Source organism: Manis javanica, chromosome 4 (assembly GCF_040802235.1).
Source record: "Manis javanica isolate MJ-LG chromosome 4, MJ_LKY, whole genome shotgun sequence".
In the NCBI taxonomy this organism is placed as follows: domain Eukaryota; kingdom Metazoa; phylum Chordata; class Mammalia; order Pholidota; family Manidae; genus Manis; species Manis javanica.
Genome location: NC_133159.1, coordinates 19,573,648 through 19,586,467, shown reverse-complemented (window position 1 = coordinate 19,586,467; position 12,820 = coordinate 19,573,648). Strand labels below are relative to the sequence as shown.

Below are 12,820 nucleotides of genomic sequence, written 5' to 3'. Positions count from 1 at the left end.
AAACTACCCCACAGTTAATTCCAGCTGAACTGGTGGGCCAGGAACACCAAAGGAATAATAGTAACAAAATATGTAAAGCTTCTTTTTCAGAGCCAGTTGGATTTGAAGGAGCTGAGAGTAACTGCGATTGTACCTGCAACGGGCCTAAACCGGAAAACCAGACTGAGAACCTCAGAGAAACAGTTCAAGATGTCCTCAATTCACCTTTACTCTTTATCATACTAAAATCTCCACCTCTAGGCAGGGTTTGGCTGCTATATTTTTGAGCATATAAAGTGGCCTCTTGACTTTCTACACCATTCCAGGCACAGACCCAGGGGAAAAGTTGTGCCCCTACTCTGTTCATTTCATCAACCTTGTTAAGTATGCATAAACTCTATGAAATATGAATAACTTTCTGTATAAATTATTCACTCCCTCTGAGCTTCTGGGGGACAGATTTGAACTTTGCTTCCTGTCTCCTTGCTGGTTAGCCTCACAATAAAGCCTTTTCCTTTTGCAAAAGCCAGTGTCGTATGTTTGGCTTTGGCACATTGGGCAGTGGATCCTTGTCCTGTCACCTGCTCCCATACTGTTGGTCCTTGCTTACTTTCAAAAGCAGAAGGAACATGAGCAAGGTGAAAGTATAAAGTTGCTAATCCCCTGACCATAGCTCCAAACCAAAAAACCCCACTTGCCTCAGCATGACTTCAAACTTATCTTATCTCATATACCTCAATAGCAGAGAACGTTGAGGGAGCAGCTCAGCAGCAAGCAGGCCCTCCCGCCCTCTCACCCCTGACCTCCAGCCACTTTCCACCTGAACCCCGCCCTTGGCAGTGGGACTGTACTATCTATACCTTGGTTTACCTTTGCTGGTTTTACTGAAGTGGGAGCTTCTAGAAAGAACACAGATTCTGGAGGCAGACAGTTTTGAGTCTGAATCCGCTTCTGTTTCCTACCTGCATAGTTTTGAGTAAGGCACTTCACTTCTCTGAGGTTCAGTTTTCTCATCTGTAAACCATGGAATGTTGGCATCTGGCACTTGGAAGGCGCTCATTAATTGATAGTTTTCTTTAACCTCTAATTGATGTGTAAAGAATGCCTCAAGGAGCCTACCCTCTCCTGAATGCAGTAGATTAGAAAGTTAGATGGAAATATTAAAATGTGCAGTCTGGGATGCACAGAGACAGGGCTTCGGTGGTTGAGCCCAGGCATAAAAAAGTAGGTACCTGAGATCAGAAATTATAGATTCCCAGACCATCATAACTGGAAGATAGAGAGGTACTGATAATGACTGTTAAAAGTGGGAAAATATTTTTGAAAACTTACTCTGTATGGATGTTGCAATAGGTACTATGTATGTATTAACTCATTTAATCCTCACTGCAACCCTATGGGGTATTATTTCCATTTTACAGATGTTGAAAATAAGGTGAATAACTTGCCCAAGAATACAAGTCAGGAACCAGGACTCTTGAGGCCAAAGTCCATGCTCTTAACTGATTTGCCTCTCGTTGCTCTAATCCGACACTTTACTTTTACAGGTGAGGCTGGGAGTGGAAGCATCTCACCCAAAGTCACATAAAGTGTCTCATCCAAAGGCAGGAGGGGGTCTCAGCCGAACTTTTATACAAAGGTACTGGAGTTCAAGGGTTCCTTCAGGGCACATCTGGTGGAGAAGTTGGCGGACAAATTCAGTTTTAAGAAATATTTTTAAAGTACTTCCATCATTTCAATTTGTAAAAATTGATAAGAGGAATCACACCCATGTGGAGTTGGGAGGCTTGCAGTAGGAGCTCTCTCCCCCCACTCCAGGTGAGCTGCAGACCCCACAGGAAGGAAGAGAAGGACACTTTGCAACTCTACTAATTTTTTATTAAGGTATCATTGAAACACAATCTTATAAAGGTTTCACATGAGCAACATTCACCCATATTATCAAGTCCCCCACACACATCCCATCTCAGTCACTGTCCATCAGCGTAGTAAGATGCTATAGAGTCACTACTTGTCTTCTCTGTGCTATATTGCCTTTCCCATTACCCCCCTATATTATATGTGCTAATCATAATGCCCCTTAATCCCTTTCTCCCTCCCTCCCCACCCCCTTTCCTTTGGTAACCACTAGTCCCTTCTTGGAGTCTGTGAGTCTGCTGTTGTTTTGTTCCTTCAGTTTTGCTTCATTGTTATACTTCACAAATGAGGGAAATCATGTGGTACTTGTCTTTCTCTGCCTGGCTTATTTCACAGAGCATAATACCCTTTAGCTCCATCCATGTTGTTGCAAATGGCAGAATTTATTTTCTTCTTATGGTTGAATAATATTCCATTGTGTATATGTACCACATCTTCTTTATCCATTCATCTACTGATGGACACTTACATTGCTTCCATATCTTGGCTATTGTGAATAGTGCTGTGATAAACATAGGGGTTTGCAACTCTACTCTTTTTTTTAAAATTTTATTTTGGTATAATTAATCTACAATTACATGAAGGGCATTATGTTCACTAGGCACCCCCCTCACCAAGTCCCCCCACATACCCATTCACAGTCACTGTCCATCAACATAGGATGCTATAAAATCACTATGCAACTCTACTCTTTTGGCTACTTTACCACCCAGTAGGCAGAGAGAAGAATTTTTGCCTTCCATAGCAACAACCCAGCAAAAGCCCAGCCAATGAGAGACTACTACAATTCAGCCAATGAGCAGCCCCAACACATGGGACTCCTGGTTTCCTCCAATAGACTTGTTGGCTAAAACAGTCTCCCAACACCCCCACTTTCTTCCATAAAAGTGTCTCCTCTCCTATGTCCTCTAGATATGCCCTCTGCTCTGACTTATCTTGCTTATCCTGAAATGTAATTCTCTGCTGTTCCCCAATAAACCCATTTTGCTGGTAATATAACTTTTATTTTTAACATTAATATTATTTGGTATCAGAAGTAGGATCCAGAGAAGACCCCCAACAGCTCAGAGGCTTGTGAGCAAATGGACGCCCATACCTACAAAGCCTATTGAGTTTACTGCTTTCTTGCTGACCCGGGAGTTGGAGGGCAAGTTTTTCTCCTGGATTTTGATCTTCATTGTCTTTGCATTTTTGAGCTCTCCAGACTTAATTCGGGATCTGCTTTAAGGCCTTGTACTTTCTGAGAGTACTTGTTTGGCCTTCAGTCTGATTCCTTCTCAGAACTGGACTGTTCCTGTGGAACTGTGCTGGCCTTTGTACTGGCCTTCAGTCCATATTCTTTGGGGATTGGGCTGTTCTCTGGAATTGTGCTAAGCTTTTGGTATGACTCCTGTTTTGGAGTGGACTGTTCCTCCTGGAACTGTGCTGGCCTTCAGTCCAAATGCATTATGGGGTTGGACTCTTCCTGCGAAACTGTGCCAGTGAAACTGCATGGCCTTCAGTCCTGTGAGTAAAACTGCAACATTTCCAGAATCTCCTGCCTGGCCTTAGTGTATCTCCATATCAGTAGGTGTTTCCAAGGGGTGGAGAGAAGTAGTCCATCTCCATAGCAATAGGTAATTACAAGGGGCAGCAAGGACATATCTGGACTAGAGAGGTTTGGTGGGGTCCCTTTTTTGCAGCCAGGTCGCGAAAGACATGGGCGAGCAGAAGTGGACAATTGCCTGTAAGCAAAAAAAACGGGTTTCTCCCACTTTATTTCTCCCTTTGACTGATTTCAGTTGCAAAGGTATTTTGCCTTGGGCTGGGAAGGAGTATTCCCCCCCTGCTGGAGTTACATCTGGCATAGTTGGCAGGACCTCTGAACCCCAAAATCTGTCTTCATGGGTGTGACACTTGGGTGAGCTGACCCTAGAGATGGTGGAGAGATACCTGGAACCCATCCTGTAAATAGTGGAGAGGCCCCAGTGGCTGCAGCTATTGAGGGTGCAGCTTCACCTGGGAGCCCCCTATCTGTGGAGCTTCCAACTGGGGAGCCTCTAGTGAGGAACTGGTCTAAGGTAAAGCACCCCCTCAGGGGTGGGTCCTTTGCCAGAATTGGGGAAGGTTAGAGACACCGGAAGCTGTGGAATTAGCCCCCTGTGAGGTAGAAGGCTGCTTAGAGGCCTGGAGTGTCCATGTAGAAGCTGGGATTGTGGGATGTCTTTTTCCTGAGGCAGTGTAAAAGGTTATTGAGGAGAGAGACTTTGGCAGGAGAGAGACACACTTCAGCATCAGTTGGAGGAGCTGGGCGATGACCTATGGGATGCCCTTAAGAAAGAGACAGTTATTGAGAAGACAGGTCACGCCCCTGGAAGGTCTGTTAGCAGTGAGGGAGGGGGCAGCAGGGGAATCTGCGCGGCAGGAGGCCGTGGGGGAGGGGGAGGAAGGAGCGGTGCTCTCAGCCCTGGAGGTGGTAGAGGAGGTGTCGGGAAAGAACCAGGGGATGGGGCGGAGGGCTGATCTGCCGAGACCACTGCCTGAGGAACCAGCCTCTCTCATATTAAAGGCCCACCCGGCTGTAATTAGGAAAATAAAAACGCAACAACCACAGGCTCCTCGTGAGGAGGAGCTGCCCCCTTCCCAGACTGTGGAGTACTCCATACCCAGGATGAGCTGGTGGACACGAACGTCTGGTTTCAGCAGAAGCCATTGGAACTTCTGCCTATGTGGCTTTTGCATCTCTAGGATATGAGGGTGCAAGACATTGTTATGTTGGATTCTGAAATGGGTAGAATGGTTTCCCTGACGACTCACCTTTCCCTCTGGCAGCTGTTGCAAAGTGCCTGTCACACCTCAGGGAATCAGGTGCTTCTGGATTGACTGACAGCAGCCATCAGGGCAGTTGGCCTAATCAGGGTAATTTACCTACTTACCCACAAGCTGGAAAACATGCAGAGCTGCAGCAGGTGTTAATGGGAGTTGGGCATGAAAAATACCATCTGTAATATGGACCCCCAGGGCCCTGATGAGGAGTTGTTCACTGTAGGAATAAGAAATCTGGTGTAACATACAGCTCCCCCATCTCTATTCTTGCCCCTCACATAGAGCAACCCACAAGTGAGGCTACTTGTACTTTAGCAGATCTGGGGGAGGTTAATACAATAAGAGCAAGGGAGAAAGTATGGGCTGTGACTGAAAGGAGAGGTGCAAAGGGCCCTGTGAAGGTCTTGAGGACCCAGATGTGGGTTGATTTGATAAAGGCTGGGGTAGTGAAATAGAAACATGATGGACAGCCCAATAGAATTTTGTTAGAACTGTGGCACCAATTAAAGCCACAGCAGCAGTTCCAGCCACTGAGGTCCAGAACATGGAAGCCAGAGACAAAGCCCCATGTCCAGCCTGTGTCCCTGCCAGACTTCCTGGGGGACAGTACTCAGGATCTATCTGGGCCCGCACCCTCACAGGAGAATGATTGGGCATTGTGGTTTGTCGTGGGGGTCAAGGCCCCACCTTGGGGGACACGGTAGTGACTGGAGGTCACATGTAGAATTAGCAACTCATTGGCCCCCCATGAATGTACAGTGTGTCCTGGCGCTGGTGGACACAGGATCTGAATGTTCTCTGATTTATAGCAACCCTGAGCATTTTCCTGAGTTCCCTGCTGTGATAGATGGCTATGGGGGTAAGGTAATTTGAGTGAAGAAAGCCCAAATCTTATTGAGGATAGGGCATTTACCCCCAAAGGAGTATACTGTGTACATTTCTCCCATCCCTGAATATATTTTGGGGGAAGATATCCTGCAGGGCCTGTGGTTACAGACCATTGCAGGTGAGTTCAGACTGAGGGTATGTGTGGTATAGGTAGTTCTGAGGGGACATGCTTAAGCACCCACCTGTGGCTCTGCCTGTACCTCAGCAAGGGACAAATACTAAGCAGTATAAATTGCCTGGGGGCACAAGGAAATTGGAGAAACTCTACAGGAGTTGGATAAGGTGGCATTAAAAAGCCCACTCATAGTCCCTTTAATTCCCCAGTGTGGCCAGTGAAAAACCAGACGGCTCCTGGTGTGTGACTGTGGATTACAGGGAATTGAAAAGTCGCACTCCCTTTGCGTGCTGCTGTCCCCTCAATAGCAGCCCTTATGGATGCCCTCAGTCATGAACTAGGGAGGTATTATTATGTTATGGACCTTGCTAATGCTTTCTTCTCTATTGACATAGCACAGGAAAGCCAGGAACAGTTTGCCTTCATGTGGAAAGGCTGGCAGTGGACATTCACTGTCTTTCCACAGGGAAGCCTCCACAGTCCCACCATCTGCCATGGACTTGTAGCCCAGGACGTGGCCACATGGAAGAAACCGCAAACAGTGAGCTTGTATCACTACATTGATGATATGATGCTCACGTCTGATTCTCTTGCAGATTGAGAAGGGGTAGTGCCTAGACTGCTGCAACAGCTACAGGAGAAAGGATGGGCTGTGAGCGGCACCAAGGTTCAGGGACCTGGGTTGTCAGTAAAGTTCCTGGGAGTTGTCTGGCCGGGTAAGAGTAAAGTTACCTCAGAAGCAGTCATAGACAAGGTCCAGGCTTTCCCCACCCCTACCACTGTGGCAGTATTACGAGAATTTTGGAGTATCTTGGGCTACTGGAGAGTGTTTATCCAGCACTTGGCACAAATTCTGAAGCCCTTATACCGGCTGGTATGAAAGGCATCAGGTGGGACTGGGATGAGACATGTGCAGCTGCTTTTAATGCTGCTGAGTGAGCAGTCAAGGCCATGCACGCCTTGAGTGTAATGGGCTCATCAAGGCCCTGTGAGCTAGCTGTTCATGTAACAAAAGAGGGTCATGGATGGGGCCTTTGGCAGTGGCTTGAATGGACACACCAACCTATTGGATTCTGGTCACAACTATGGAAAGGAGCAGAGGTCCAGTATACTTTGATAGTGAAGCAACTGGCTGCTGTGTACCACCTCTTGCTGGCTACAGAGCCCATCACCAGGACAGCTCTGACCACAGTAATAACAACTTATCCCATTGCGGGGTGGCTGTGAGACTGGACCCAAAGGCCATGGAGTGGTGTGGCACAAACGCCTACACTGGCCAAATAGGGTGCATATTTACAGCAGCATAGTGCCCTCTCTACTAGCCCCTTAAGCGCAGAATTCCAATGCTTATTGGGGCCAGTGACATATTCCAGTGGAAAGCAAGAACTTACTTCTGTACCATTGGTAGCTGAGAGTCCTTATCAGGAGGTAGTCCTTATCATTGGTTGCTGAGAGTCCTATACCTGAAAATGTAGGTATACAGATGGCTCCTCTCCGGTCTTGGGCAGCCCCTGAAGTGGAGGGCTGTGGCTCTCCATCCTAAGACTGAGACAATATGGATGGAGGACGCAGATGGGAAGAGCAGCCAACGGGCTGAGTTGCAGGCAGTATGGTTCGTGGTCATCCAGGAGAGCCCTCCCTTAGAGTTGTTTGCACTGACAGCTGGGCAGTCTATTGGGGCTTGACCCTGTGGCTACCGACATGGTGCCATGCCAACTGGATGGTTGGTCACAAGCCCCTTTGAATGCAAGAGCTGTGGCAAGACCTATGGGCCTCTGGTCAGTTACTGTATATCATGTGACAGGCCATTTGCCTTTGGCATCCCCAGGGAATGATGGAGCAGACACATGGCCCAGGTGCACTGGCTAGAAGGAAAGCCTGCCTCTGATGTGGCCCAATGGTTACATCAGCGTTTGTTGCATGTGGGACAAAAGACAATGTGGGCTGTAGCCCATCAGTGGGGCTTTCCATTGACCTTTGAAGAAGTCAGCAGACCTGGAAGGAGTGCCTGTGTGCTCTAAGAGGGACTTACACCGAGTCCCGCAGCAACATGGGACAATAGTGAGGGGGCCAGTACCCCTTGTCAGGTGGCAGATAGACTATATTGGATCTCTGCCCATATCAGAAGGATATTGCTGTGCCATGATTTGTGTGGACACAGCTATTGGCCTGTTGACTGCTCTTCCTGCATGTCATGTAAATCAGCAATCCACCAAAAGGGGCCTAGAGCTTCTCTTTGCAGCCTATGGACAACTGCAGGTGATTGAGAGCGATCAAGGCACCCACTTTACTGGACATGCGTTACAAGGATGGGTGCAGCAATTAGGAATAAAGTGGAAGTTTCCTGTACCATATAACCCTACTGGGGCAGGCATGATAGAGAGGTACAACAGTTTGTTGAAATCTGGCCTCAAGTAGGACACCAATAGTCTATGGGGTTGGTCAGTTCACCTATGGACAGTGCTGCGGTGTTTGAATGAGAAGCCACGTAAAGGAGCCTTGACTCCTGTGGATATGCTCACACACACTGCTGCCTCTCCTATACAATTGTATGTCCAAACCAAAGAACAGTTATTGAAGCCAGGCTCTGGCCAGCAGAGCAACATCCTGCTGCCAGCCCCTACTTCATTAAGCCCTGGAGATACTGTTGAATGGACCTGGCCCTGGACATTTCGACACATGGACCAGCGATGGCTGGCCCTTCTGGGACCTTGGGGGAAAGGCCTGGAAGCTGGCCTCCTGTGTATTCCTGGAATAACAAAAGGCCCCCAAAGATCATGGTAGTGTACCCAAAACATCCAGGAGGTAAGAACATCTTGTGGAGAAGTTTTGTTTTATCTTTGTGGCCAGTGCATGTACCTCCCATAGCCCTATATATTGACCCATCTGTAACTCCCATGAGGTGAGGGGTGGGGTGAAATCTGGTGTACTAGAGATCCCATTCCTGCTACTATCCTAGATGCAGGACCACTCTCTTGCATGCATACCACCTGATGGATAGGACTTGCCTATGCTGATGTCATTAAAACATGTATCTTATCACCCTTAAGGTTATTTTCTTCTACAGTTCCTGTGGCCTGGACTAGCCCCCTGGCTGTAGCTGCCACGTGATGATTGCTCTGAGCTCCCTACCCATTCAGCTACTGACTGCCTGTGGAATGGGCGAGCTATGGACTAAATCTGCATAGGATTTTGAACTCAGCTGAATTCTCAGGATAATCCTCAAGCAATTACTGTTGTTATTGCATGTTGTTAGTCTGGTTACAGTGCTCCAGTTTTCTCGCACAGGGGCCATTGCAGAAGATGGGGGTGAGTAGATTGTGAGGTGAGATTTCTGGAGGGGTGGGCTGTGGGTAAAATTGCAATATTTCCAGAACCTCTCACCTGGCCTTAGTGCATCTCTGTATCAGTAGGTGTTTCCAAGGGGTGGAGAGAGGTAGTCCATCTCTATAGCAATCAGTAATTACCAGGGGAGTGAGGGAATATGTGGAACAGAGAAGTAGGGTGGGGCCCTTTTCTGCAGCCAGGTTGGGAGAGACATGGTGAGAAGAAGTGGATGACTGCTTGTAGGCAATAAATGGGCTTATCCCACCTTATTTCTCCCTTTGACTGATTTTGGTTCAAAGGTCTTCCGTCCTGGGTTGGGAGAATATTTTCCTCCTGGAGTTACACCTATAAATAAAGAAGTTTTTCAAGGCATCAAGCCTATAATAGATGACAAGGCTCAGGGCTTCCCCCCTGTGCACTGGTCCCTGTGATGCCCCTAACGGCTGAGGATGGAGGCTTGCCCAGCACCTCTGAGCAATAAGCAACTTTGTTATCCCTCAGCACCCTGTTCCTAACTCCATGAGGTACTGTGACCTACTGAAAGCAAATTTTACACTGTAATTAATCTATGCAGTATATTTTTTTGTATTCCATTTGATAAGAATAGCCAGTGTCTTTTTGCTTTGATTTGGGAAGACTGGAACTACAACTGGACAGTAATGCCCCAGGGTTTCACAGACTCCTTATTTTCCACAAACCTTAAGAGCTAATTTAGATGTACAACTTTTTTCCTGCAAGATCTGCTTTGTTAGAATACCCAGATGATTTGCTTCTCTGTTCCCTTCTCAAACTTCTTCATAGGAAGGTAGCATCCACCTGTTAAAACTTTCGGCCTTAGAGGAACATAAAGTCACCAAAAGAAAAGCTGCAGTTGCTCAAACTCAGCTTTCGACACCTAGGGCATCTGATCTCAGAATAGAACTACATTTGGATCCAGAGGAAATTGCTCACAACTGAATGCTGACAGATCATCTTTTGATTCCCTGTGACAACCTACAATAAACTCCTCTAACCAATGCAGATTTTTCATGGTTTACTGATGGTTCTTACTTAAAGTGTGAAAATGGTAAACATCATGCTGTATATGCTATTGTTACTCCTTTTGAAGTCATCGAGGCAGCACCTCTACCTGTAGCTACTTTGGCCATAGCTGGGTTATATTCCCTCACTTGAGCTTGTATCTTAAGCCAAAGGTAAAACTGCAGACTTTTATAGCCAAAGGTGTGTCTTTGAGACAGCCCATGACTTTGGAAGATTATGGAAACTGTGAGGTTTCCTAACCTTCAATGGGGATAAAATTGAAAATGACCTCTATATCCAAAGTTTATTAGATGCCATATTTTTTTCTCTGGCTATTAAGGTTCCTGGCATTCTAGACTTAACTCCATGAGGGCCAAAGGAAGTCACTGTGCTGATATTTCCACCAAAAGTACTACTATCAAGGAACCAAATAGATAAATTTATGTCATATTCCAAAGAGATGTTCTCCCAAATGATAGTTCGGAAAAACTTACCAGAGATGCCCAAAAATTGGCCCCAGAAAAGGAAATATGATATTGAAAATCTCATAATTATTGATTAGATAAAAGGCGAGAACTCTCGTTTGGACTGAATAACAATCCAGCCCTACCAGAAATTCAAAAATTCCCACTACTTACTCTATACATGCTTACTACTCACAAAATGACAGCATTCATGAGCCAATATTGGTGGGCAAATAGAAATGAGGCTGCAAAAAGTGCTTATCTTACTTGTCCCACCTGTCCACACAGCCCTTGGCATTTTAAATTTCCAATGAGCCATTCATTTAAGGTTTGGCAAATGAATTTCATACAGTGTCCCCCAGCTCATGGATAAATTTTTTTTAGTTGTGGTTACTATGTTTTCTCATTAGACCAAAGCTTTCCCTTGTACACAGGCTAGTGCTTCTTCTGTGGCTAAAAATTTCTGTTGGAAAAGATTTTCCCTGTCAAATTCCTCTCAAAGCTCAGAGTGACTGGGGAACCCATGTTACCGGACAAGTGCTTTGACTGGTCTGTGCTGTCTGGACAGTTTTACACCACTTTCATTGTGTATGTCATCCTCCATCCTCGGGCTAGCTGTATGCACTGGCAGTATTATTAAGACTCAGTTGGCAAAATTTATAGACATTACAAATACCTTGGCCAAAAGCATTTCCCTTGGTCCTTCTATACCTCAGAACCACCCCTTTGGAACTCATAGACTCTCACCCTTTGAAATAGTCACAGGATGTCCAATGCACTTGGCCCCTGCCTCCTCTGACCCACAGATAAAAAGATATATCTTCAGTATTATAAAGGCCTAATGACTTCTATTAAAAATAACTATGCTTTGGTAGAGCAATTTTTTCACAGTGTACTCTCAGGAGACAATGACTTTATGCGTCATACCCAACCTAGAAATTTCGTGTATTGGAAAAGACAACCCCAGAAAGACTCTTCAGCCTCGCTGGAAAGGTCCTCGTCAGGAGCTGCTAACCAACCCTTGTACTGCCTAACTTCAGAGAATAGACTGTTGGGTTTACATGACATCTAAAGAAAGCACCAGACCCTGATTGGGCCTGCATTCCATCTGGTGACCTGAAAATAAAGATTTCCCAGAACTGAAACAAATGACATTAGGCAAGACAGTTTTCTCAAGATGTCTGGACCATGCTTGTATACCTCTTCTCAGTTTGCTGCCTTTCTCTCTTTCATGGGAAGAAAATGACCTTGTCTGCATTTCCTGAACTCTTGCAAAAGGGGGAAACCTCCTCTTTTGCTTATGGCCTTTTTTGAAATAGCCTCATCATGATCCTGTGAGCTTTTTCTGAAAGATCAGAAGGCTCAGAATTCACAAAAGTCTTTTTTTATCTGAATTATTATCTGACTTTGACTCCTTATTCCAAATGCATGGTCTCTGTATTTGCAACTTTACAGGCAGTATTATGAGTTAACAATTAGTTCCCAAGAGTTCTTTTGAGATGAAATACTGTTTTAAAATGTCTTTAATTTTCACTGCTCTGCACAGAGTTCATCAGGTATTGCTTTATGTTAATACCTACACTATATCCAAATGCACTTGGTTATTTCAGTGTGCTCTTGCAGTATTCACTATTCTGCTTTGATAGATGCTTTCAGGGACTTCCAGAAGGCACATACGATTCTGTGTTTGTCTCCGGAGGGAGGACTTTTATGCCCTCAGTTGGGGTAAGTGCCAATAATTCTTTCCGTTGCCTACTTTCAGACCTAGGGTCCTGGTTTAGGACCATAATGCAACTTGAGATTATCATGTTACTTCTTCTGTTATATGATTATTTTAAGTTTTTTATTTTGTTGCCTGTCAAACTTTTGTAAAGGTCATGTATATCCAGTAATCAGGTGATCTCCAGTGCTTACAGTCTTCAAAAATACAGACCATAGGTGGGAAGTGCCTGAGAATTCTCCCTCCTAACCTTTTTAATTACTCAAATGTGGCCTTATGAGGTTTCCTACTTATGTACACTTTTCCTCGACATAGGACAGGAGAATCAGGAAAGGTCCTTCCTAGTACCGAGGGACAAAACCACTAGATATAGAAAACCTGACTGTTGAGCAACGATGCTTTCATAGAAACAATCTTGATCAAAAGCACATGAAAATTAATAAAGGGAAGCCTCCCAGACATAGAATTGGGAGGCCTGCAGGGGGAGCTCTCATGCCCACCACTCCTGGTCAATTGCAGACCCCAGGGAAAAGGACACCTTGCAACTCCTATTTTGGCTACTGTATCATCCAGTAGAAGGAAGAG

General features: G+C 45.7%; 1 protein-coding gene across 1 annotated transcript in view; it reads left to right on the top strand.

Annotated features, from left to right (window-relative positions):
- The window catches only part of CRYBG2 (crystallin beta-gamma domain containing 2), a 48,994-nt gene extending 48,497 nt beyond the window's left edge, over positions 1-497 (top strand). Inside the window, exon 20 of the mRNA XM_073233454.1 lies at positions 79-497. Within this exon, the coding sequence (XP_073089555.1) occupies positions 79-225 (147 nt within the window). The 3' untranslated portion in view covers positions 226-497. The remainder of the gene's footprint in view (positions 1-78) is intronic.
- Positions 498-12,820: the final 12,323 nt, after the last annotated feature.